This window comes from Vanellus vanellus, assembly GCF_965231255.1.
Source record: "Vanellus vanellus genome assembly, chromosome: 2".
In the NCBI taxonomy this organism is placed as follows: Eukaryota; Metazoa; Chordata; class Aves; order Charadriiformes; family Charadriidae; genus Vanellus; species Vanellus vanellus.
This window is the reverse complement of record NC_138906.1, coordinates 126,430,879-126,458,047: the sequence shown is the minus strand read 5'-3', so window position 1 is coordinate 126,458,047 and position 27,169 is coordinate 126,430,879. Positions and strand designations below refer to the sequence as shown.

Here is a 27,169-nt window from a genome sequence, read left to right as displayed (position 1 = left end):
TATAAAATGATTTACACATTCTAATGGTTTTCAGGCTTCAGCAAACCTATTTTTAGTGATGGATTATCACCCTTTATAGTGCCTGATCATCTTCTTAGAAAGCTTGCTAGAGCATTAACATGATAGAAATAATGTTTGTTTGCAGTTTGGAGTTTGATTGTGGGCTTGCCTGACTGCCCTGAGCCCAACTGCTCATCACCACCTTCCTTGCCAAGGGCTCCTTCTCCTTCAGCACTGCTACTTCACTGACAACAGTTAAAATGAACTAGCATAGCCTAAAAAGACCGCCTGTGCTGATATGGCTCACTTTGATTGTTGTAGTTTAAACAGCGGTTCTGGAAGAGGAAGCCCCTGGCAAGGATGCCAGTGACAATCAGCTGGGAATGTAACATCTTCAGTTTATTAAAAAAAATAAAACAAAATAAATAAACAAAAAACCCCAAACTCCCCCCCAAACCCCAAAATCTTACATGTTTTGAAAGTATGTGAATGACTTAACAAACAAGGTTACCTTGTTTCAGGTGAAGTTGAATCTGTTGGATACAGCTGCAGGATAAGGTTGTACATTCACCAGCAGTATTATGTGTGTCTTTTTACACTGCATTTTGTTATGACTTTCTGTATTTCTCTTAGCATCATCCTATCAGCATTCTGTACCAGTTCTGAAAAATACTTTCAGTTAATAGAAATACAAGCAGTTCTTCTTAGTGAACTAAATTTACTTCCTTGTAAATACTGAAGAATATGACTAACGGTTATTTTAAACCAAACTTATAGGCAAAAATATTCAGGTATGTAGCAGTTTTGAGCAGACTTGTAACTGGATAGCATTGTTAATGAAAAAAAAATACTACCACATAATTATTCTTTCTGGCATTGACATACACTGATTTCTGGGTTACATGCAATGATGGCTGTAAAATTCTGACATTTTAATAATACATGTAATTGCATTCTGTATCTTTTCTTTGCAGATCTTCTCTGGCTTTGAACAGTCATGCTACTCTGTTGCCAAAAATTAAGTAAAGCAAATGTGCGCATTTATTCTCCTCTTGAATTTGAAGAAGGTAGTAGCTTCGTATAGTGCCTGAAGGTAATTCTTTCTTTGCTTGAAGTTAAAAAGTTTGAGACTACTGATGCATGCGTGGCAGATGCGATCATAAATATTTTTGATCTTGATAATGTTTTTTCTTTTGAAATAGTTAGTTTTAGTGTTAAGGTACAGAGAGGGAAATATTTGATTTAAATTTCACTTTATGTCCATGAGGTTTCTGGACAGATTGTCTCTTAAATATCACTTCAGCTTGGAAAGTAATGTTTATATGAAAACTAGATACTATGCAAGCTTTTTAGTTTTCTGTTTCTGAAGCCTTGCTGTGAAAATGTTTTAACTAGTTTATGTACTGTAATTAATGCTTGAAAAGTGTGTGGAAAGCCACACTCTTGAAAGAAAGCTCTTTTGACTTTCTGGAATTATTCTTGTAAAACCTCTCCCCCTCTCCATTTTAATGGTGTTTTTGTTATTTTCCTCTATGGTTTGTCAGTTTTTTCTCTGTCTAGGCAAAGAGATAAATGCAAATTGAGACTCATTTTAGAATAATACAATTAGCTGCATAGACCTTGTTTGTGTCCTGTTCATATTTCAGGGAAAGAAGGACTTCTTGTGTTTCCTGTGAAGTAATTTAGTTCAAAAAGTAATTTTTATAATGATATAAAAATATTGTTGAATGGCTTAAACTTCCACAGCTTAACTTCTCGTAACTCCTTCCGATACCAAAAAATTTCAGGTCATTAGTGACTGCAGTGCTACTTGTACTTCTGCAGCAGCTTTGTTAGTGTGGAGGAAATTACTCATAAACTTCTGAGCTCCTATGGAGAAGAGGAAAAGGCTTGGAAGTATGGAGGTTTCAGTGATAAAATTTTAGATTAAATCTCAGTGTTTTACAAAGCAGTTCAAGGTTTTCATCTTTTACGGACACTGGAAAAACATATGCTTATAGTCACTCATCCAGATGCTTGCAGGGCACAAGACTGAAAAATGCATCCAGTGTGTTGGACTGCACTTTGTTGATTACTCTGTATTTGCTATTAGTTAGGAAGAAATTAGCTACCAATTTAGCTAGTGCTGGAAAAGGAGGAAAATACTTTTAAAAACCATTATTTAATAATGGAGAGGAAAGAAAAAAAGAAAATCTATATAATCTTAGCTTTTATTTTTAGCTAATGCTTCCACGTGTCTGAGTGAAAAAACTATGAAAAGGGATAGTAGTGAGCAGATAGACTTTGTAGCTGTAAGCTGAGGAGTTAATACTTGCAACGTAGATCATGCTGCTGTTTGTAAAATCTTGAAAAGATGTCTGTATCTAGGGCTTTTAAAGTGCATTTCATAATTGAGAAAAGCCAGGTAATGATCTGAGATGGTGGCCTCTAGAGCTGAAAATTTTCTTGTCTTTTCTTTTAAATTCTCCTCAGTGAATATTTTAATGTGTTCTCTTAACCATGTGCATATGCAGAGGCCTACCTTGCCCATGCCTCTAGTCAGAACAGCATCTGTATGTTTAGTAATGGATAAGGAACAGTGGAATATAAGAGCGTATGTATACACCAACTATATATCTAAAAGTATTTTTTCAAAAGCATGTATGTATCTTTTTCATAACTCATATGTGAAACTAACGCTTTGTTTTTTTATTTTTAGTTTCTAAATGATTATAGCAGTGGCAGTTATAAACTTCAGAGATCTAAAGAAATCATCATGAAGCTATATGTATTTCTGGTCAACACTGGAACTACCCTTACCTTTGACACAGAACTTGCTGTACAAAAGTAAGAAAGTAAATTATTTGCATATTGTTTGATTTTTAAATTAAAAAGAAATTAGTATATATACTTTTTCTATTCTGAGTTCTGGAGAGATGATACTCAGTTGGTTTTTAGTATGTCCATTTAGTTATCTTCTAGGTTTTTCATGTATTTGAGTGAATTTTGGGTGGGTGGTTGGTTTTTTTGGTGTTTTTTTTTTTTTTTTGATTTATGTTTTCAATGCCTTGCAGGTGGTTGTGTTTGTTTGAGGTCCCATGAAAGAGTGGAGAGGTTATTTACTTTCTGGGGCAGTGACAGAGGATGAGCTGCTCTTAGCTGAGTCTGGTGTTATGTTTGGTACTTTTTGGAAAAACTGTCAGAATGATTTCTGATCTTCTGTGACCTTTTATTGGATGGTGTTTTTATTTAGGATTCCTCTGTAAAAGGTTTATTTTTTACTGACTGGCATAATAGAAGAAATTTTACAGATTGCTTTCTGTTGTCAGTATATACTCATCCTGAAGAAAATGTGTGCTCTGTAGTATTTTTAGACTGGATGCTAAAGAGCTGGCATACAGGTTTTTGTCTCATGTCCAGGATGGGTAAAAGTTGATTCTGTTCTATGTTGTAAGGCTCCCAAATGTTTTACAGCATTCATATGTAAAACATGAACTTCTGAATGCCCAGCTACCTGAAACATGAGCAGTGTTACAGAATCACAGTTAAGTCCTAACAGCTTTGCTATTTGTATTTTTTTTCACTGCACATTAAAAGCATCTTGCAAAAGTGAAGATGCTTTTAGAGAGATGTAGATATACTGGATGTATTGTATCCTTTTCCCTTGTTCTCATGTGGGACTCAGATCTAATATGTAAATTGTGTATAGTGTCATGATAGGCCATACACCTTGGACCTAGCAAGAGCCAAGCTTACCTGCTGTCTTTATATTCTATCAGTGATGAATGAGCTGCAAGTAATTGTGCTTGAAAGACTTCTACCATGGATTTTGTGCTCAAATCCGTTGTTTCCTTTCTCCTGAATTCCTGTTTGTAATTTTTGTGACTCAACAAGTGGGTTTGGATTTTGAAACTTATTTGGGATTGAAGAGCCCTAAGACTGTCTACACTGATTGTTTTTGTATGCACTTCTGCAAAGCCTAGTGATGCTTAGGGTATTATTGAGTGTGTAATAGTGTGTCATCTCAGCCATTCTAGATCTGCTGGGTCATTTGCAGAGGTGTTAGCACCCCTGTATGCTGTCTGGTGCATTGAGAAATTCTGTTCCTAAATCATGGTGAGTGAGGTATGGCATCTGAACTGCCAGTCCAGGCACCTGATAGTCTAGCATGGGCTGAATTTTTTTCTCAGTTGGATAGTTCTTTGAGAAAGAAGCTTTCTAATGGCTGAACCACACAATCTAAGACTCTTCAGTTGAACAGTTTAACTTCTTAGTCTGTGTATCTGTATATATAGACTTGCCCTTTCTAGCAAGACTAACTCTCTTGGGTTCTTGGCCTATCTCCTTGTACGTGGCCAGGCCAAGCTATGTTACTAAAGACCATGGAGGTGATAGGTGAATGCTTAGTGTAACGCAATTGGCGAGTGCAAGCTTGTGCTCATGAGATGTTAGTCATTCATGATGTCATATTGAATCGTGGTTATTTTGGATAATTGATCTTTATTTTTCAAGTACCATGCAGCCAGTAACATTGCTATGGTCCCTGCGAGTTGTATCAAAACCATTGATGCTTATATTGATTATTCACTTGATACTCTGAAAGTTTTTAATACTTTTGCACAGGTACTACCCTGGTGTGTTAGTTAGATACTTACTGTATCATATTAGTAAATTCTTGTTTAGTTTGCTGTTTGCCTGTGCCTTCAAGACAAAGTCTCGAACAGTCTAAAATAAGCAGTAATGTGAAGATGTCATCAACCAGAATTTAAGGTATGAAAATGGTGAAGAAAAATGGGGATGGTTTATTGATTTACTGTGTCCACATTAAAAGTGGCTGTAATGTTTATACGAATTTCATGGAATCATGGAATTTTCAGAGTTGGAAGGGACCTCTAGAGATCATCTAGTCCAACTCCCCTGCTAAAGCAGGATTGCCTAGAGCACATTACTCAGGACTGCGTCCAGGCGTGTCGTGAAAATCTCCAGAGAAGGGGACTTCACAACCTCCTTGGGCAGCCTGTGCCAGTGCTCTGTCACCCTCACCGTAAAGAAGTTTTTCTGTGTATTTGAACGGAACTTCCTGTGTTCTAACTTGTGCCCATTACCCCTCGTCCTGTCACTTGGAACCATTGAAAAGAGCCTGGCTCCATCCTCCTTCAACCCACCCTTTAGATACTTGTAGGCCATAATAAGGTCTCCCCTCAGCCTTCTCTTCTCCAGGCTAAAGAGTCCCAGCTCTCTCAGCTTTTCCTCATAAGGCAGATGCTCCAATCCCTCAATCATCTTAGTTGCTCTTTGCTGGACTCGCTCCAGCAGTTCCCTGTCCCTCTTGAACTGGGGAGCCCAAAACTGGACACAGTATTCCAGTTGTGGCCTCACCAGTGCAGAGTAGAGGGGGAGAATGACCTCCCTCGACCTACTGGCCACACTCTTCCCTATGCAGCCCAGGATTCCATCGGCCTTTTTGGCAACAAGGGCACATTGCTGGGCCATGGATAATTTACTGTCTACCACGACCCCCAGATCCTTCTCCTCCGAGCTACTTCCCAGCAGGTCCGCCCCTAACCTATACTGGTGCCTAGCATTCTTCCTTCCCGGGTGCAGGACCTTGCACTTGCTTTTGTTGACCGTCATTAGGTTCTTCTCTACCCAGCTCTCCAGCCTGTCCAGGTCACGCTGGATGGCAGCACGGCCCTCTGGGGTGTCAGCCACCCCACCCAGTTTGGTATCATCAGCAAACTTGCTGAGGATACACTCTGTCCCCTCATCCAGGTCATTAATGAATATATTGAACAAAATTGGACCAAGTATTTACCCCTGGGGGACACCACTGGTTACAGGCCTCCAACTAGACTCTGTGCCTCTGATCACAACCCTCTGAGTTCTGTCCCGCAGCCAACTCTCAATCCACCTCACTGTCACCTCATCTAGCCCATACTTCCTCAGCTTCCTAATGAGGATGTCATGGGAGACAGTGTCAAAAGCCTTGCTAAAGTCAAGGTAGATGACATCCACAACTCTCCCCTCATCCAGCCAACCAGTTATAACATCATAGAAAGCTATCAGATTGGTCAAGCACGATCTACCCTTGGTAAATCCATGTTGACCACTTCCAATAACTTCCTGTTCCTCAACGTGTTTGGAGATGACATCCAGAATGAGTCGCTCCATTACCTTCCCAGGGACAGAGGTGAGACTAACTGGTCTGTAGTTCCCTGGGTCCTCCTTCTTGCCTTTTTTGAAGATTGGAGTGATGTCAGCCTTCCTCCAGTCCTCAGGCACCTCTCCTGTTCTCCATGACTGTTCAAAGATGATGGAGAGTGGGCTAGCAATAACATCCGCCAGCTCTATCCGCACTCGCGGATGCATGCCATCAGGGCCCATGGACTTGTGAATGTCCAGCTTGGCCAAGTGGTCTCTGACACAGTCCTCCTCAACTGAGGGAAAATCTTCCTCTCTCTAGACCTTCCCCTTTGCCTTCAGAGTATGGGATTCATGAGGGACAGCTTTAGCAGTGAAGACTGAAGAAAAGAAGGCATTCAGTAACTCTGCCTTCTCTGTGTCTTCCACCACTAGGGCACCTGTCTCATTCACCAGTGGGCCTACATTTTCCCTAGTCTTCCTTTTTCTATTGATATACTGAAAGAATCTCTTCTAATTGTCTTTAACTGCAGTGGCCAAGCTGAGTTCTGATTGAGCTTTGGCCCTTCTCATTTCCCCCCCTACATAGCTTTGTTATATCTTGATAATCCTTATAAGTTGCCAACCCCCTTTTCCAGAGAATGTAAACTTTCCTTTTTTTCCTGAGGTCCAGCCAAAGTTCTCTATTTAGCCAGGCTGGTTGTCTTCCCTGTCTGATCATTTTTCGAGACAAGGGGATGGCCTTCTCCTGCGCTTTTAAGAGCACCTGCTTGAAGTATGCCCAGCCTTCCTGGGCACCTTTGCTCTTCAAAACTGCCTCCCAAGGGACACTCTCGACCATGCTCCTAAACAGGCTGAAGTCTGCCCTTCGGAAATCCAAGGTGGCAGTTCTGCTGGCTCCCTGCCTTACTTGATCAAGAATTGAAAATTCTATCATTTCGTGATCACTCTGCCCAAGGCGACCTCCAACCTTTACATCCCCCACAAGACCTTCTCTGTTAACAAACAGTAGGTCCAGTAGGGCACTTCCCTGAGTTGGTTCCTTCACCAGCTGTGTTAGGAAGTTGTCTTCCACAGACTCCAGGAACCTCCATGACTGTTCCCTCTCTGCTGCGTAGTATTTCCAGCAGATGTCTGGGAAGTTGAAGTCCCCCACAAGAATAAGGGCAGATGATCGTGAGACCTCTGCCAGCTGCTTATAGAATACTACATCGGTTTCTACATCCTGATTGGGAGGTCTATAACAAACTCCCATCACGATGTCTGCCTTATTGGCCTTCCCCTTAATTCTTATCCATACACACTCAACACTGTCATCCACACTGTTAAGTTCCAGACATTCAAAACTGCCCCTAACATAGAGGGCCACCCTACCACCTCTCCTTCCTTGCCTATCCTTTCTGAAGAGTTGGTAGCCATCGATTACAGCACTCCACTTGTGTGTGTGCTCCCACCACGTTTCTGTGATGGCAACTATATCATAGCTTCCTTGCTGTACAATGGCCTCCAGCTCCTCCTGTTTATTTCCCATGCTGCGTGCATTAGTGTAGATGCACTTCAGCTGGGCTAATTGTCCTGCCACTTTCTTGGGGGGACAAGCCCTAATTCGCACCTGGTCATACTCAGACATTACTGTAGCTACCAAATTATCACTACCCCTCATGTCTTTTCTGTCACACAATTCACCATCCCCCACCATCACTGGGACAGGCTGCAAGACCTTGCTAACACTTTTACCCAGAAGCACTGGTACGCTTCTCCCAGGCACCACTTTTGTAATCCTGGTTTCATCCCCCTCCCCCTTCAAACCTAGTTTAAAGCCCTTTAGATGAGCCTTGCTAGCTCTTGTCCCAGGTTCTTTCTTCCTCTTCGGGTTAGGCTTCCCCCACCTGTTGCCAGCATGCCTGGTTTCCTGTAGATGAATCCATGATCAAAAAAGCCAAAGTTCTGCCGGATATACCAGTCTCGGAGCCAGGAGTTAATTTCCTGACTCCTCCTATTTATCCCCTCATCAACCCCTGCAAATGGGTGGGATAGAGGAGAACACTATTTGTGCTCCCGATCCCTTAACCAGCCGTCCCAGGGCCCTAAAGTCATTCTTCATTGCCCTTAGACTTCTGGTACCTACCTCATCACCACCTACCTGAAATATCAGTAGTGGGTAGTAATCTGATGTCTTAACCAGGGCAGGGAGTTTTCTCCTTATGTCCTTAATTCTGGCCCCAGGGAGGCAGCTGACTTCCCTGTGGGATGGGTCCGGTCTACAGATAGGGCCCTCTGTTCCCCTCAGAAGGCAGTCACCTACCACAATTACCTTCCTTTCTTTCTTGGTTGAGGAAGTCCTGAGGCGGCGGGGTGAGTGCCCAGCACTGGGCACCTCATTGGATGGATCATCCTTTCCATCCTCAGTTGCCTGGTCCTTGATTTCCAAAGCCCCATACCTATTCTGCAAGGGCAATTAGGATGGTGAGGGGGGCTGTGAGGGGTTCTGCTTGCCTCTCTGGGGAGGGATCTGACTCCACTCCCCCTTATCCCTTAAGTTCTCTCCTTCCGCCTGGTGACAGGAGGGAAGGGGATAATCCACTTCCGATGGAGCCTCTTCCTGCTGCCTTTGCCTCAGGGTATGGCTCCACCAGTCTATTTCATTTTCACAGTCTCTGATAGTTCTTAACCTTTCTACCTCTTCCTTCAGTTCGACCACCTGCCTGAGCAGATCATTTACTTGATCACACATTTGTTGCATATATAGTTTAATTTCCTGTTACTGTTAAGTGCTGTACTGCACTTTGTGTACAGTAAATCATTCAGAATTGACTAGGTGAAATTGTGCTTAATTATGCATAATGAAATGTGAATACTCGTTGTCACCTTCTAGGGTTTCAGTTAGACAGCTGTTTGTTCTTAAAGTATATATTGGAAGAATATAATATAACTCTTACAATTATTATCCTGAATGCTTGATGTGACTTAATCCAGAATTTCAGCATGCTATCACATCATCTTGGAAAAAGATTACTTACCAGTAATGCAGAGGCTTTTGCTTTTTTAGCTGATAACTTATTAGCTGGATATCCAGAATGCAACATGTTATAGCACTTGGAAAACTTAGAAATATGTCATTGTGCAGGAAAAAAAAAAAGTTATAGCTCTTTAAAAAAGTTCTGTTTTGACACAGACAGGTCACCTGTCTCTATTACAGGAATACTTAAAATTAGAGACACAAATATGCTGATAGTGTCATCTTCTCTTCCCTTTTATTTTTTTTTTTTTTCCAGTGTGGCTGATCTGAAACATGCAATTCAAACAAAGTATAAGATTGCCATTCAGCACCAAGTACTGGTTGTCAATGGAGGAGAGTGTATGGCACCAGACAGAAGAGTGTGTAGTTACAGTGCTGGAACAGTAAGTGCATATGACATTCTTTGTCTAAACTGTCATTTATGGGGAAGAAAAAGATGTTTAACTAAGGGATTTTTTAGTATTTTTCTGTAGTGTATTGTTTGCTGGATTTCTTCACTTTGAGAAACAGATGTTTATGTATTCAACCTATACATGCAGATTTTAATGTGTTCTTAAGACGTGTTAGCCACGTGATTAAATAATCAGTGATTGAAGAGTATGTTGCCTTTACTCAGTGTTTGGTTTCATTTTCTTTTTGAGTGTAGGATACCAACCCAATTTTTTTATTCAACAAAGAAATGATCTTGTGTGAACGTCCACCAGCTATCCCCAAAACCACATTTTCAGCAGAGAACGAGATGGAACTGAAAGTAGAAGAATCTCTCATGATGCCTGCAGTGTTTCATACGGTAGCATCACGGACACAACTTGCTGTGGTAAGTAAATTCTTACTGTACATGCACACTAAAGGAAAATAACCTTTTTGTATGTCGGAGAGGAAGCTTGATACAAATTATGAAATAGTTTGTTCAAAGTACAGTAAGAACGGCATATTAGTGATAGTGTATTCTTCAGAGCCTTTGTCTTGAAGTTTCAAGGTAGGTATTGAAATGTGCTTACTTGCTCAGCATGTTCAAAGCTTTCAAAAGCATATTGTAATACAGCTTTATGGATGTGTATGTTTACAGCATTTGCAAAATAAAAGCAATCTTAGTGCTTTGGACCCATGCCTGAATGCTCTGCCTCATTTTCAGTGTCTTCAGTCTGCCTCAACCTGAAAAAAAGGAAAGTTTGTTACTTTGGAAATGTTGTTAACCCAAGTAGAAAGTTAGCAGTATAATTTTCAAAAGCACCTTGCCAAGCTTCTGTTCCATCTTCTATGTCTAAACAACTGGTGAGGCGTTCATAAAAACTAAGCCTCCTTTTCTGAAAATGCGGGTCTTTCATTATTGAGTGCTGGCTTTTACTTGCATAGAAAGCAAACTTTTCAGAATTCCAATTTGATTACTTCTGTAATCTAACTTACTTTTGACAGGGAGAACTAGTTCCCTGCAACATGGTCAGTAAGATATCAAGTGTGCATGCAACAGAAATGGCTGCATGTTCGAGAGTGACACAATGTCTTCAGTAGCTGGACTGTTTGCTTTTCTTTGTGTTAGGAAATACTGCCTTCATTTGCCTTTTCAAATGTTGTGTTTAAATGCATGAAATATTTCTCATGTTTCTAAAGATTACATAAACTTCCAATGGCAGGGAGTGAGGTAATGGTTATGTTTAGCACTTAGAACAAAATGAATAGTAATACATGTTTTTAGCATGATGTCTTGGTAATAAAGTTTCTTCATTTCGGTGACAACTTTAATGCAGTCCATAAGAATATTTAGCATTTGAAGTGACTGGGTTTTCATACTGTACAGCTGAATTCAGAGAAAAGTGCTAAGTCTTGCATGTAGTACAAGGTTTTTTTGGTTTTCCCCCTTGGCGGGGGAGGGGGAAAATTAGCCTGAATAATCTGACCTTGACATACTGTCTGATTTAAGGCAAGGATTGAGTCCAGTAGACTTTCTTCCTCTCTCCACCATTGACAGTTACTGCTGACTTAGTAAATAGGACCTTGAGTTATTAGGGATCTGTGAATCATATGACTGTCATACGGAGAAGAGTGGATATTGATGTGAATTCAACTGGGAGTGGGAGGTTTTCATTTGTGCTTCTTGAAGAGTGTGAGGATTCTTGTTTTAGCAGCTGAAATGGGAAGTGCTTTAAAACCATTTTTTGTGAGGTGTTAAGAGGATCTTATAAAAGTCGGCAAGGGGGATACCTGTTAAATGCTTAACTTTGATTTCATGTGAAAGAGGGGGCTGTAGTAATTACTATGGTCTTCGTGTTTGTACTTAGGGTAATGGAAGTGAAAGATGGTGGTACCCAGTCTCACATTTTTCATTGTTGATATTTTACCTTCTTTCTTTATCCCATCCCTGATATTGTGGCCTTTAAGAGTCTTAATTTTGGTTTTGGTCTAGTGAAGTTAGTATACAGATAGAACAGATTTAATTCCTCTGGAGTAAGCTCTTTATCTTCTCTTCCCCCTTAATTCTGAAGGTTGTATTAATACACAGAGCAAGCAAGTTTATTGCAGCGTTTCTGCTTTTAAATTAATTATTTAGATCTTTACTGTCTCATTCTGGTGGCAAGACTTCTGTAAGGGAAGCCCATATTTCAGAAATACTCTTAAAAGTCTCTGCATGGAGTACAGCGATTATTGGCCAACTGAAGCTATAATATTTAGCTAGAGACTGAAAAGCTTATCTAGAGAGGGATTCTGAGTTGATTTGCAAGAAGAAAATAAATCTTTCCATACTCGATGGCACCTATTAATATTATGACGGGATGGGGAGGAATTTGGCATTTAAAGGTCTTCAAACACAGATCTAAATAGAATGGAGGATTTATTTTTAGCTTGCAGATTTTTCTTGAAAAATGTTATTGTTTCCCACTTTCTCCAGTCTTTCCCTGCTTGTAAAAAGACTGCAGTGATAGTAGAATATTTTGTGAAAAACTTAGAAATGTATTTAAAGATTAAATAGGTAGTAATATTCTTAAATCTGATATACGTTTTATACCCATAGTTAATTTTATCCAAGATTTTAAATCTTTCAAAACAATAAGCTCTGTGTTAGGCTGTGAAAGTACATTGGGTACTTCTTTGGGAGGTTGGGCAAATGACAAAACCATCATAGAGGGTGGAAGATTAGTAAATAGGCTATCATGACTTTAGATGCACCAAGGTGTGAAAACTGTATAAAGGAGTATAGCTGTATTGTTCTAAAGCAGTTTTTCATGATGCCTGCTTGAACCATATTGAGCAGTAATTCAGAAGAAACTAAGGGAGGACTGGGAATGTGGTTAGAACATTAATCTTCTTCAAGGTTCACCATAAGCCACTTGGCTGGGAGGAAGAGGGAACGTGGGACATTAATCCTTCTCAAAATTGATTAAGATCTGGGGAGGGCTTGAACCTCTGTAGTTGTGAGATTGATGCATCCAAAGCCACGTGGAGAATATTGTATGAGAGACTTCCTGCAAAATTGGCATGAAAAATCTGCCTTACAGTGATCCAAGTTTTGTCTTTTTATTAATTTTAGAGGAACAGTAATCTGCTTTACTAGGAAAGCAGAGTGGCAGTACTTGATGGAGAGGTTTGCCTGTTATAATTATTTAGGGTAATTTAATTAATTAAACTTAATATTTGCTACTAATACATGATAAAAATGTTTTGTATTAGGAAAATAAAAGGTACAATCTAAATTGTTGCTTATGATAGAAAGTCTTACCTATTCTTGTCAACAATAAGAAACAGTGATGTATAACTATGTAAAAGTAGGGGAGAATACTTGATAGCTACTAGTTTCTGTTTAATTTGGTATCTGTTCTGCTCAGAGGATGTACAGTATCATTTTAAAATCAGACCTGTTATGAAACTGTAAACAGCATATGAAATGGTAAAAGTTGCTCAGAAGATGGCTGCTAACTGCTTGTGCAAGAGCTCTTGGTTATCTCTTGTACTTCATGCCCTACATATACTTTATTAACTTCAAACTCATTGTACGTAAGATTATCAATATTTCAGGGTGTGAAGACTTTTATTTCTGTCTTGTTTCTCCCTCATTTTAAGTCTTCCTGAAAACTGTTGAATTTAATCACAGTTCAAGTCACAGATGCCAAAAATTTGGACTACTTTGCAACTATGCAGTAGAACTGTGTGAAAGGTGGTGGTTTTTTTTACCTCGCCTTATTTTGAACCTTATTTGTACTGTGGAGAAAGGTGGACAGATATTTCTGATTCACTTTTTCTGATCCATACTTTGTATACACTGGTATATGGCTTTTAACTTTTTTTCCACATTAACAAGTGGTTCTAGAGTCTTCTTTAACAAGTATTTCTATAATTGATGCCTTTATTTTCTCTCCATTGTTTTTGCCTGTCTAGAACTGACCATTATTGATTGCAATTCTGGTTTTGCTTTCTGCATTTTTTTCCATAATCTTCAGATATCTTTAATTACTATTCAGGTATAAATAAAAGTCATCTTTTAGTTCACAGTGGAGGCCCTGGCATTCTTATACCTATACCCTATACATACATGGACAAAAGGCTATATGTAAAAGGAGCCATTATTTTTTTTTTTTCCCCAATTGAAACTAATTTTGTTAACTTATATGTAACCTTTTTTAGATTTTAATACCTTCTAATAAAAAATAATTCATGTGGGAAACTTATTACCTCCTTTTCGGTTTTCTACGATACTGTGATTATCATATCAAGATACCTCAATTTTTTCTTTCTTTTTGCTTTCATGATTTTAACATCTATACAGATTTTCTTAAGTTCCTGTTGACTACCCAATATCTTGTTATAGAATTCACAGTGTAAAGCTTCAGTAGCTTAATAGAAGCTACATCTGTTACCTTAACTTGTTCCTTTACCAATTACACTGAAATTCTTGCCATAGGTTTTGTCATATGCAGTGTGATGTCTTTGTTTCATGAGCTTTTTTAATCAGTTCCTTTTTGGGCAGTTTTTATTGTATCTACTCATTGGCTTTTAACTCTCAGTTAAAGCAACTTTCTAAGCTTATTTTCATTTTATGTCTCGGTATCCTGGTTTCCCTTTGACTAAAAACTTTTGAGATCTGTGCCAAAAGGGTTACAGCTTGCCTTTTTACAACTAGCCTGGTTTCCCACCTCTCTTCCTGCTCAGCAGTTTGGCCTTGGGCTGCAGTATGTGGACAGTGAGGTGCACAGTTTGCAAAAAGTTACGTACACACCAGCTTAGGAGAAGACAAGCTGTTCTCTACACAGTGCATTGTGCAATAAACTGTTGTGTGCATCTTGTCTAATCTTGTGGTCTTTTAACACTACTGCTTAAAATAATTTCTGGTAGTTTAACCTTTAGGAAAGGAAGTTTCTTCTTTTTTCTTTTTTTTTTTTTTTTTCTTTTATTGGTCTAAGTGAAGTTCTCATGTTATTAGTCCCAGAAGGAGGATAGTGAAAACTTGGACTTCTTGTTAGTGGATATATTTCACGTTGCGTGTGATACTGTTGCTGCCATCATCAAACTGTTAATTGTGGTCGGTTTGTCTTTGAGAAATGGGAATGAGGATAAGAAACTGTGTGGTCATTTTGTTTGGTTGCATAAAACCATGGCTGCAGTCATAGTACCTAGATCATTCTTGGTTTAGTTCCAAATGCTTCACAATACTTAAGCCAAGAAGTATAATCATGCTTCCCGAAAGCTGCGTATCTACTATTTAGAGAAATGCTCTTTCACTAGAAAGCTGTTTAGAGACCCTCTGGAAAAGAGTTACAATGCCTTAAAGAGCATTAAAGTTTTAAAGTAATGTTTCTAGCAATTGTATTGCTAAAATAATGCTATCCATTCCTTTTGGCTAAATTACTAGACTAATAGCCAGACAAAATTCTAGCTCCTCCACAGAAGTCCAGTCATCTTTAACTCGGATTAGCAATTGATCTCATAATTCTTTTAAGTAATCGAGCTGTGTGGGGTTAAAATGCAGTAGATTTTAATTTACCCTAAGGTATATGAAAAGATACAGCATTTGTTTTGGTTGGTCTTTGTAACCAGAACTGTTAGATCGAGCTTTTAGAAAAATCACCAGAAGAAAAAGACTGGTGGCTTGGAATCAAGCTAGCAGAATTTATCACTTACCTTGTACCATGGTTTGATTCCCTGGCTGTGGTGGTTTATGTCAGCTTCTCAGTATTTTTTTTGGCAGTAAATTCTGTCACTTGACTTCTCCAAGCCTGCTTTTAGTGTCAGAGTGAAGAGCTAGTGAAAACAGTACTGAAGAAAAAGTCACTAAACTATGACTTGCAGAATAACTTATTTTGTATTATGCTGAAATAAATACTTTCTGAGTGTGTAATAAGCTGTGAACTGTGTGGACAAATGTCCAAAGGACACAGTCACCAAAAATGACCAATATTAAAGGACAAAGCAGTAATCAGCTGTTTAACGAAGGAGAGAAATTGCCATGAAATATCAGTCACAGTGAAGTTAACTGTTCCAATTACAGTCTTTAAAAGTTGAAACCTTGAAGGGGTTAATCCAGTAGCTTTACTGATGTTTTAGTTGGAGATGTATGAATTAGTCTTGGTTACTAATTTTGGTAAGCAAGATAACAGTTACCTTCTGTATAAGCATTTACCTGCTTTTATAGTCTATAGGCATGTGTAATTTCACTTTCAAGGATCTTTTTTGTTGGCCTGAGGTTGATTTTTTTAGGGTGACCGAAACCTGTAAGGAGTCCTTTTTGCAGGATTTCAGACACGTGGCAATAGAGGACTTTGATGACTTGTTTCCTTTTACCACAGGGTTGTAGAGAATGGAAAGAACCCTGCATTTCCTGAGAACTTTTGTTCTTTAGAGGTAAGTCCAAAACCCACTTAAGACAAACAGACCTTTCTCAGATTTTTTTCATTCAGATGAGCAGAATTACGACAGTAGGATGCATAGACAAAGTCTTGAAATTGAGGGGAAATATTTTACCTTTTAAATTTCTGTTTTAGGTGTTGCTTCTAATAATTTTGGTTGAAACATTCTAAATGGAAGTAATTACAGTCAGAAGAATCACCTAAATTTAAATTATGATGATCGAAGGAAATAATTCAAGTAAACATTCTGTTAAAGCACCCAGCCAAAGATAAAAGTCTTGTGGGCCTTTAAATTTCTTGACAAATTAGGAAGTGAAGATGCCTTTATTTACTCTTCAGCATAAAAGCAAGTTGAGATTAGCCTGGGTTTGTCTAGTCTTGTACTGGTAGTGGTGTTTCTTGAGGTCCATGTTCCAGTGGTATGGTGAAGCTGTCAGTGTTCTAGGTATGCTGGTATAGCTGAGTAAAATGGACGTAGCCCTACAAGGGAGCTGAAGTTAATTTTTATGCTCTGTGAACCATTGGGTGTCTGCCAATTACCCTTGAGTGGATCTGTGAAAAATCAATGACAAAAGCAAGCCTGTTGTTAGGCAGGCTTCATTTTCTTTGCTGGAGCTGGCAACTTTACTGAGAAGTGTTAAAACATATGTTGGATCGCAGACCTTTATTTATATGCCTGACACAATTCAGTTTTTAGACGTTATACATTTAGCAGAGAGCTGCTTTTCTGCATACAGACATACTGGTTATGTGAAATAGATTGGTCTTGATCCTGCTAAAGTAGCTTGAGGAGGTCTCCCCAGAAATCTTGTCTATGAAAATGGTAGGAAGCCAAACCACTTGAAGATGTATTTCAGTAGTGATGGAATGATAAGAAAGAAATATCTGTGTAGTTTTTACCTATTTTTAAGCTACCTAGATACTTCAAAGGAAGCAAAAAGCTTCACCGCTTTATTTTTTTGCTGCAAGCCCTCACATTTTGAGAACAGGGTTGTAGGATTGACTGAAACAATGTTTTCTTCTTGATCCCTCTGTGCAGCAGTAAAAAATAAAACAATGGTTTAACATAGTATTCTTGTTTCCTGCATTGGTATCTGCTTAGTATAGTCTAAGACCGAAACAGTTCTGATAGGTGGACAAATAGTTACTCCATGTGGTTTGAACTTTGTTAGAACCATTTACTTGCATCCCCTGAATTCAGAGTAATATTCCTTGCTATTTGAATGTAATGAGCTTATTTCATGATATTGCCTAAGGAACCAGCATCAGAAGCAGTAGTGGGGAACCCACTGTAATCGCGTTCATCCATGCAGACAGAATTTCATTGCTTGTCCCCTGACCACCCAGAGAGAATTTCTTCAGTACTTGGGATACGCATGTAAAAATAACTTTGGGAGGGTGATAATATGGCATGCTGTTGTAATAACTTGCATATGTGCCCTGAAACAGTCATGTCTCTGTTTAGTTTGTACAGTTTGACTTATAGTGTATTAGCTTGCAGGTTAACTTTGAAAACATATTATTTGAAAGAAACTCTAGATTGATTTTCAGGCTAATGAATTTTGAGCTCAGTGGGCTTTAAATAGCTCAGAAAAAAAAACTTTTGTCTCTCACTATTGTGTTTATGATTGCTTTCATAAGGGGATTTTTTTGTTTTAAGGTCCACGTCTCCTGCATATACAACAAGGAGCTGCAGTTCATCTGACAGTGAATGGCTAGTTGAATACTTAGATGGCATTGGGGATTTTTTATTATTATGTAACAGTTCCTTTGGACCTGTCTTTGTTATATGACAGATCCTGACACTTATTAGAATGCCCTTCTGTTATATGATTGCTAAAAAATAAAGAAATACTAATTTGCCACTCTGGGAAATACTGTTGTTTACTCTCACTTTTCCAGGAGTCAGACTGCTGGAACACAAGCTCCTGGTTTGGTTAAATTTGGGTAAATTGCCACAGGTTAGACTCCTTAGTTGCAGAGTGTCAGTGCTGGTCATAAGTAGTGTAACAAACTCTCAATTGTAATGACTTTTTTTTTTTTTTTTCCTTCCTACTAAAATTTGGTAACTTGTGACTTCTGTTTTGTCTTTGAAAGTGTTTTGCTGAGGAAACAACCGTGTTAAAACTAAAACCTTAGATTGACAACACTTAGGTTCTCAAGCGAGCATCAAGTATGACATATAATAAAGCTTCATAGGACAACACCAACTTGTAACTTGACTTTTGTTGTGAACACAAGAAATAGATGTAACTAAAAAAATAAACACTGGCCACTAGCTAAGAGTATGTTTTGGGGCAGAAACTGCAGTCATATCAAGCCTAGTGTATACATTTCCTTATTACACGTTTGAGTTGTGCCATGCTAAGTGAGTTTATCCAAAGGAAAATAGAACTAACAAAAGTATCTACCTGGGGCCTTTAAAGAAACATTTTGTTTGAAGGTAGAAGTCCAGTCTTTACTTTCCCTAGTAACTGTAATACTCGCTTGAAGCAACTGCATAAAAAGACTTTTATAATCTGTTTTGATTTTTGTAGCTGGCTTGTATTGTTGTAGTCTTCAAACTAACATGTAGTTCTGCATATGCTCTCACTTCTGGAATTATTGCCTGTAGTTTGGAGGAAGGTTGACTTTAGGAAGAGAATAGTGTTTGTGAGTTGAAAGTGAAATGCTTGTGTATGTTCCAAGGTCATATATTAGAACACAATGGGGGCATCCAGTTACCTTTTCAGCTTCATATATTTGGTGTATTTTGTAGTATACTTTTGGGTAAAACAGCCTGTTCTTTTCATTCTGAAAAGGATAATTGAGGAAGCATAACTCTGCTTTTTTATATGCTGTGGAATTTGCCTTTAAGTAGTTTGTATACAAAGTGAATTTAAGAAAATAATGAAAAATTGTTCAAGTTGTCAATCTTGCATTAGTCAGCTTATGTGAATACAAGTTACTTAGACAAGCTGGAGATAGTCTGACAAAAATGACTTGCAGATTTCATCACTATCTGGATGCTGTCCCAGTTGTGTTATCAGTTGATTTTGACTTGGGAACTGAGAGCTCATGCAGCAAATAAACTGTTCTTTTCAAACTGGAAATACATATTCTCATGTGCACAGGAAGTGGCCGAAGTTCGGAAAACAAGATGACAAATACAATCTTTACTACAAAGTGATAGAAATTTGTAATAGCTTTTGGTTTCCTTGGAGTTGCATATGTGTTTATATCAAAATTGTTAATCTGCTGATAGCTTAGCGATGATTTGAAGGACAGTGGAATTTTTTCATGCTGCTTGAGACAAGGCTTGGACTTCTAAAAAGGGGGTTGTGTATAACTTTCAGGTTTTGTCAATATTAATTCTGAAATGTTTCAATAAAATGGTCTGCAGTTTTGTGGTGTATTTCAGGAAGATAAGGGTTGGTGGGCTCAGTTTTTTCTGTGTATGCATATGTGCTGCTAAACGTGAGTTCAGTATATTTCAGAATGCATTTGCTGCTGATGTGCTAGGTTTTTAATACTGCGCTCTCACTGTATTTGTATAACTTGTTTCTCCATGCATGGTTTTCTTACATGTACTAGAGCAGAGTTATGTGTTCAGTCCTAGTTTAACAGTATGCTCAACCTGCAAAAAGTAGTCAGATTTTTTTCCTTGGAGGGTAAGTATATGTTAAAACCCAACATATAGGTATGCTCAGGAGAATATTTTCCATGTAGTATGTTACTGATAAAGTACTGAGCTAAAGGTTTGTTGTATGACTTTTGTTTTACTTTCTCATTCTGGTATTTGAGTAGTAGGCACTTTGTGCTGGACAGTCTGTTTTCTAAACTTGGTAACCTAAACTTGGTAACCTAAACTTGGTAACCTAAACTTGGTAACCTAAACTTGGTAACCTAAACTTGGTAACCTAAACTTGGTAACCTAAACTTGGTAACCGTATTAGTTACTAGGAGTTAAAATGTTGGAATTTAATATAGTAGTCATTGCTGCTAGTGCACTCTTAGTAAGGTAAAGGACTTGCCATGTGTAGATCGCTGTTTTAACTCTGCCAAGTTGAGTTGTTGTTAAATTCTCACCTTCTTATGGCAGTAAAATGCCTCTGTCATCCAGTTCTTTAACAGAAAAACTTCCACGTTGTTTTGCATATACCAGGTTTCGGGGTGTGTTTTAGTTTTGTGGACACTCTGCACTGCTGCTCCTCATGATGCATCTAGTTTAGTTAATTGAAGGCTTCTATTGATTAATATCTGCCCTTCTGTTTTCCTCGTGCATCTCTTCTTGCATCTGATGCACTTGTGCTTCTGCTGACTGATCCTGCAATTCATTTGTCTTGTTCTGAGCTTCTGCTTGGCTCATCAATAGTTTTCTCCTTAATTGACCTTGTTTGCCAGCTCTTTCTATCAGATTGGTACATGCATTATTATTCATGCATGTGTGCACCGAATATTTTAGATAAGCAGCATTTAATTAATTTTACAAGGCTTTTTGGAACTGCAGCTTTCACCTGCCTGTTCTGAAGATATTTCTCAGTAAATTGTCTATGCATTTTTTGTCATCAATTTTTTTTATTTAAGAATAGAGGAAGTTTTGTTGGTTAAAGTTTTAAGGTGTACAACTTTATAGCTATCAAAATTTAACACTTTTTATGTTAATATTTTCCAAATGTCTCGCATTACTGTGGTAACTATATAAAACAAATAACCTGAAGTGATTTGCATTTTTTGTTTGAATTTTTTTTTTTTTTTTCAGGAAATGTATGAGGTTGCCAAGAAACTTTGCTCCTTTTGTGAAGGTCTTGTACATGATGAACATCTTCAGCATCAAGGCTGGGCTGCAATAATGGCCAACTTGGAAGATTGTACATACTCTTACCAAAAACTACTTTTCAAGTTTGAAAATGTATACTCAAGCTACCTGCAGTCCATAGATGATATCAAGTTGAAACTTACACAGTAGGTTTGCCATTAAACTTCAGCCTCAATCTCCAAAGTTACTATATTTTAAACTTATTTTTTGTGTTGTATGTCTGTTCTAGCTCTAATTAATGAAGCCAGTATTTGTTTGATTATGTGTCATGGAGAACATTCTTTCTGTTCTATGCTAGTCAGTTTTTTAACTGACATTTTTCCCTGTACTCATCAGCATGCAGAAACCTGTATTGAATTATGTGGAAGATGCGCTTGTTAATGAACAGCTGTTTCAGAGCTGAAGTCCTTCCAAATATGCACTAGAAATAGCTAGATAATATAAACGTTAATCAACATTAAAATACATATTTGCACTTATGAATTAATTGCTTTTTAGTACACTTGAGCAGATACTAAGAATGATGATCTATGTTGAAACTATAAAGTTGTAGCACAATCTTTGGGTGTATATGTAAAACTTTGAGAGTGTGCGTGTGTGTATATATATATGTGTATGTATATTTGTATCCTCCAAACTCTGGATGTTACTTCAAGGAAAATCTTTGACATCTTTCTGAACATTATAGTATTATGATAATTCTATGAGTGCTTTAATAAAATAGTGCTTTTTAATAGTGCTTTTGCCTAATAGAACATATTAAAGAAATAAAGCATGACTATGTTTTAACTTAAAAAAAAAAAAAAGTAGAATTTTGTAGCTTTTACCAAATATATAGACAGTTTAATAAACTGTCCTTTTTTCATTACATTATAAGCATAAGCCTACTTGGAAGTTTGGTAGAGTTCATATTCAGCAGTGGAAGAAAGCAAAAATTGTAACTTCTTTAGCTGTCCTCCCATGATGTTGACACTGAACACAGTATTTTGAAAGGATATTTACCGAATTAATTCTGAATTCTGCTTCGATTCTAAAATAAATAATACTTTTTTATGTGTGGTTTGTATCTAAGTTTTTATGTCATATTGGCTTCTAGGTACTGATGTCTTTTTCTTTTCACCCTTTTTTCAAAAGCTTGGGTTCTGCTGTTTCTGTCATGGCCAAGATACCACTGCTGGAGTGCCTAACAAGACATAGTTACAGAGAATGTTTAGGAAGACTGGATTCTTCAGCTGAGCATGGAGGGGCAGAGAGTGAAGAAATTGAGGATGGGAAATCTGCTGAATCGGTGCTTTCTTCTGATATATCTAAAGTGAACAATAAATCAATGTTAGCCTCATTTTGCAAGTCAGTTGAACATTCAGCTTTGGAAGGCACAGATCCTGAAAATGTAAAAGGTGATAAGGAATCTGGTCAAAATGCTACTGTCCAGGACAATGAAACATCAGTAGAATTGAAAGACGATGATCAGCATTCCTTCAATGTGTCTTTGTTAGACTGGATAAATGTTCAAGATAGACCTAATGATGTTGAATCGCTGGTCAGAAAATGTTTTGATTCTATGAGCAGGGTAAGTTACCAATTCTTTAAAAATCAGTATATTGCATTGAATGTTGCTGGGGTGGCAATGGGGATGTGGGAAGTATTTTAAGAGTTCTTGAGTGTTAATAATTTGACCTTTAGGAAAATGTATAATTTCACAATGAATGCTTGTTATCTTGCTTGTTTCTCAAATAGCCGTTCCTGTTGGAAAGCCAATAGCTTCTTGTAGCGTACAAGCAAAGTGACTTTACTTCTATTCTTTCTTTGCCTTTTTCATAGAAATTGTTTTGGTAGTGAAAGTAAAGATTTTCTGAACCAAAGTTAATGTGCTTTGTGTTGAAAATACGGAAGCCTTCGTTCAAGTATGGGACAAATACATGTTAATTGTGATAAGTTTACATACTATGTATATGTGTTCTTTATTAGCTGATACAGATGCACTCAGAGAGCCAAACATGTCAGTTTGTATTTCTGCTGGTGGTAGAATAAAACATTGCTCACTTTCTTTACTTTCCAGATGATTATTTTAACCAGTGAGCATTATAACCTTTTAAAAACCTGTTGCCTTGAGATTTCCTTCTTTCTTTGATTTCACTTTAGCATATGTTCCTTACATTGTCTAGCCTTGTTTGCATATGTATAATTTTACACTATTACAACTCAATATATCTTGAACAAATAAAACGATTTCTGTTGTCTTTGACACTTTATTTTTTCCTTAAGGTAGGACTGGAAGACTCAGTTATGTCTAAACCCCATCTGCTTTAGGGATCGTTATGATGCAGTCAGTTCTGTACATTGATTTTTTCGATTCCGTCTTAAAAGTAGTTGGAGAATTTGACTTAAGATTAAGGGCTGCTTAAGATTTTGAGCTGTCTTAAATTTTAGTAGTACAGAAAAGGCTAAGGGGAAGATTAGATTTTACAAGTTTTTTCTTTAGCAAAAGAAATATTCAGTTTTGTTTGTGAAAAACTTCCTAATTGCTGAAGTCTGAGACAGTTCTCTGTCCTGTTCAGTAATGCTCCAAGGTACTTTCCTACTAGCCTAAAAACAAGAGTAACAAAACCCAGTAGTTCAGTTGTTAGAGATTAAATTCACTTTATACATAATATTAAAAGGGCACAAATGTAATGTCTCTTAAAAATGAATATTTTAAGGGCAGACATTAAACAGTTGCTTCCAAATAAACTATAGTGATACTAAAGATACAAAAAGGAAACAATAACCACTTTATTTATATACTTATTGTGCCTTTGTTGATCAGCTTGTAGTTGTCTGACATACATCACGTGTTTTAGAGAGGCTGTCTTGTAGTTGTGTGCTTTCTATCCTTGCCTCATCTAAGACTAGTCAGAAACCCTTTGTTTCAACTGTTGTAGTTGTTTTGTAACTTAAGCTGGTTTGTGTAGGGAAAAAATGTGATTGTTTCTGCAACAATGAAGTTTCTTTTTGTTTTCTTGACATAAGCAGATTTGGCAGGTAGGGAAAATGCTTTAGTCAGACTATTCTGGCCACTACCAGAACAACTGTAATTGATCAGTATTGATCTATTCTGGTTCACAAAAAATCCAAAGATTTGAAGTAATGGGATAGCTCCTGGTTTTCCTTAGGAAAACATTAATTTACCCTGTTTTGATAGCAGCACAAGCAAAGGATTGAATCTTTGCCTACCATTGATTTAGAATTAGTTTCAAAACAGAATTGGCCTGTAGCTGAAAAGGAGAAGAAAATGCTAAAGAAATATCTTGGAACATGATTGTTCTTTTAATATTTACTTGAGATGAACCTTTAACATTGCAAGCTAGAATAAAATGGCACTAATTTCTTTTTATTGCTTTTCCCACGTTCTTCCCATGCTCCTTCCTTCATGGAAACGTGAAACATACAAATGGTTTGTGAATGCAATTTTATTTTTTTTTTTTTAAACTCTGAATTTGGCTAAGATTTTCATGAAAGTGTAAAACATCAGAATATGAGCTTTTTACCTTTGATTCTGGTAGTCTTGGCAGAACTGGTGTGTTGTACAGAGTGCTGCTAGGTATCTGGTTCTCCTAGCCTCTAGGTGTTTCTGGAAAATTACACTTCTAACTGCAGAAACCTAGGCTGCAGCAAAAGCAGTGGTTAAGTAAGAAACAACCAGATGTTTCTGAAGTCTGTCTTTTCTAGTCTTTTAAGATGAGGTTAGCAATATTATCTAGCAGTGAAAGTAGAGCTGAGTGCTACAGATGCAATTAGGTCGAAGATGGGATAAAAAGAATGGATGGAGGAAATAAATTACAGGGTGGAATGAGGGGAATAGGCTCTTCTTTTGTAAGAAGATATAAAAATTAGTGTATGAAAGTAAAAAGAAAAAATAACCACACCATATTGTTCTTCAGTATTTTGTCTCTCAAGAAACCGTTTGGGATGTTGCAGTGGAGTAATTCTGAATAGGGTGGCAATGAAGATGATCCTATAAAACCAGTCTGGTTTAATCCCAGAGACTATTTTTATAACTGGTTCTTGAAAATAGACAACTCATTTGAGAAAGGCCAAGATTCATGAGACCATTCATAACATACCAAAAATAGACCTTTGCATTTTTCAGTAAACTTTGATGTATTGTGTCACACTAATAGTAACTGTAGTTGTTTATTCTGAAAAGTTCTGGGCTAATTACCAGTTTATAGTACTTCCCTTATGGTCTTGTTTGGTTTTGTTTGTGTGTGTATGTTTTGGGGTTGTTTTGTTTCAAGAGAATGAAAGATGTATTCTTTGTAGTGGCTCCTTAATTTGTAATGTTTTTCCTCTTCAGTTTCCTCAGTCTAAAACCTAGAAAGGTGCTTCCAGAATGAAAAAGTGCTGTGTATGAAGGCTTTTATTCAGTTAAATAATAGATTAAGGGGAAAATAGTACTTTTATTTATGCTAATATTAATTCATAAATGGCTTCTTTTCTGAGGGTTAATTTGTTTGCTCTGTGATGTGACTGACATTAACCCTGCATGTCGTCAAAAGAAGCCTGTATTGTCACAACTAGTGTGACCTCACAGGATAGTATCCTTGCCACTAGATTCTCATATATTAGCATGCCATAACCATTTTGGATAAATTTGCATACATTTGTTCATATTCTGCTAACATCTAGTGACTCTTAGGTTATTTTCCTAACTAATTTTTTCCAGGTTTAGACTAAACTGTCCTATATAAGCTACTGCAATTACCTATGTTGTTTTTAGAACTAAGGAAATAGAGACTAATATATTTTACTGCTTGTATAGTGAAACTTGCAAGAGTCACCCTTAATATCTGTGGACATTGGTAGCCTCTTCACATTTCAAACACTTTTTTTCTGCATAATGGCCTGTGAAAGGAATATGATGGAATAATTTTAAAAAATGTGTTTTTACTAGGAAAACCATTAGCAAAAAAAGTATTACAAATATATTATCTTTCCATAGCTTGTTTTCCAGTTACTTAGAACTGATCTGCTTGTCTAAGGAATCAATTAAAACATTTAGTGGGAAAAGGCTAATGGGTCTTCCAGCTTTTTTCCACCACCCTTGCTACTGCACTTTCCGCCGAGTCATATTAATCACTTGTTTTGATTGTAGCTTTATGAACTCTGTTCCAGTGTAGACTGTGTCCATTATCTTTAAACTGCCTCTTCCTCCCGTAACCCTGCCCTGTGCCCTCAACTAATGTTCCTTCCCCTTGTAAAGGATCCTGATTTGTATGATGGTCTGGTTGGAGTACTGCAAAGACATTCATGCTGTGATATAAAATCCACAGACTCATTAACTTAGAATTCTGAAACAGATGACAGATGTAGACATACATTAGATTTAAAAAAAAAAAAAAATCAAGGTTATAAAAACTCACGTAGCTAGCTTATGTCACCTTTCAATGTGTCAACTGCTAATAAAACTTTCTTTTTTTTTTTTTTTTTTTTTTTTTTTTCAGCTTGATCCAGGGATTATCCAACCCTTTCTGGCAGAATGTCGACAAACTATTGCCAAACTAGATAATCAGAACATGAAGGCTATTAAAGGCCTTGAGGATAGGCTCTATGCATTGGACCAGATGATAGCAAGCTGCAGCAGACTGGTGAATGAACAAAAAGAACTTGCTCAGGTAATACACATTTGTGTGTGTAACATTGGAAGGTGGTAGATTTTTGATATGTCTGTGCTGTTAAAGATTACAATAAAAAAATTACATGTCTTAAGGCAAGATCGTTTTCAATTTATCACACTGGAGATGCTCACAGAGGTGCTATATTCGTAATAATTTATTTAAATATTGGTGGTTTTACATCTTGTGGCCATGTTTTCAGCTCATAACTCCAACTACCACATTAACTTAAATACTTTTTAAAACCATCAAACTAGTTGAAAATGCAACAGTGGGTGGAGGACAGTAGCGGAACTTAAATATAGGGCTTATATTTATGCTTCATCTATATTGGAGAAAAAGTCACTCTACAAAACAAAAATGTCTTACTTAAAATATCCTAGTTATTGCGCTAGGAATATGCAGAGCTATAGTTCACTGCAACTTTGTCAACTGCTTATTAAGCTGCATATTTTTATGGCTGAAGTATTTCTGTCAACATTCTCTTGGTTACAACTGGGAAAAATATATTTACTTCCAATTCAGTCAGTTAGCATTCTCATCAAAGCACTGGTGTAAAATTGCTGGCTTCTGAGATACATCAGTATATGGTATTGTTTCTGGAGTAGAATACATCTAGTTTATTTTTATTTTAGAAATTAGATTTCTTCTGGATGTGCAAGAATCACTTAAAATATGGTAAAATTTTAAAATTTTGAAAATTCCTTTTAAGGTGTTTCTTGTGTTAAGGTCTATCTTGTTA

General features: G+C 37.3%; 1 protein-coding gene across 2 annotated transcripts in view; it reads left to right on the top strand.

Moving 5' to 3' along the window:
• Window positions 1-2,719: 2,719 nt before the first annotated feature.
• RB1CC1 (RB1 inducible coiled-coil 1) overlaps window positions 2,720-27,169 on the top strand; it is a gene marked incomplete at its 5' end in the record, with an annotated part of 66,365 nt that continues 41,915 nt past the window's right edge. Inside the window, 6 exons of one of the 2 annotated variants that reach the window (XM_082498876.1) lie at window positions 2,720-2,826; window positions 9,396-9,522; window positions 9,786-9,956; window positions 20,717-20,919; window positions 21,908-22,343; window positions 26,257-26,427. In XM_082498876.1, the coding sequence (XP_082355002.1) occupies window positions 2,756-2,826; window positions 9,396-9,522; window positions 9,786-9,956; window positions 20,717-20,919; window positions 21,908-22,343; window positions 26,257-26,427 (1,179 nt within the window). The remainder of the gene's footprint in view (window positions 2,827-9,395; window positions 9,523-9,785; window positions 9,957-20,716; window positions 20,920-21,907; window positions 22,344-26,256; window positions 26,428-27,169) is intronic. The other variant, XM_082498875.1, reaches the window with a different exon arrangement.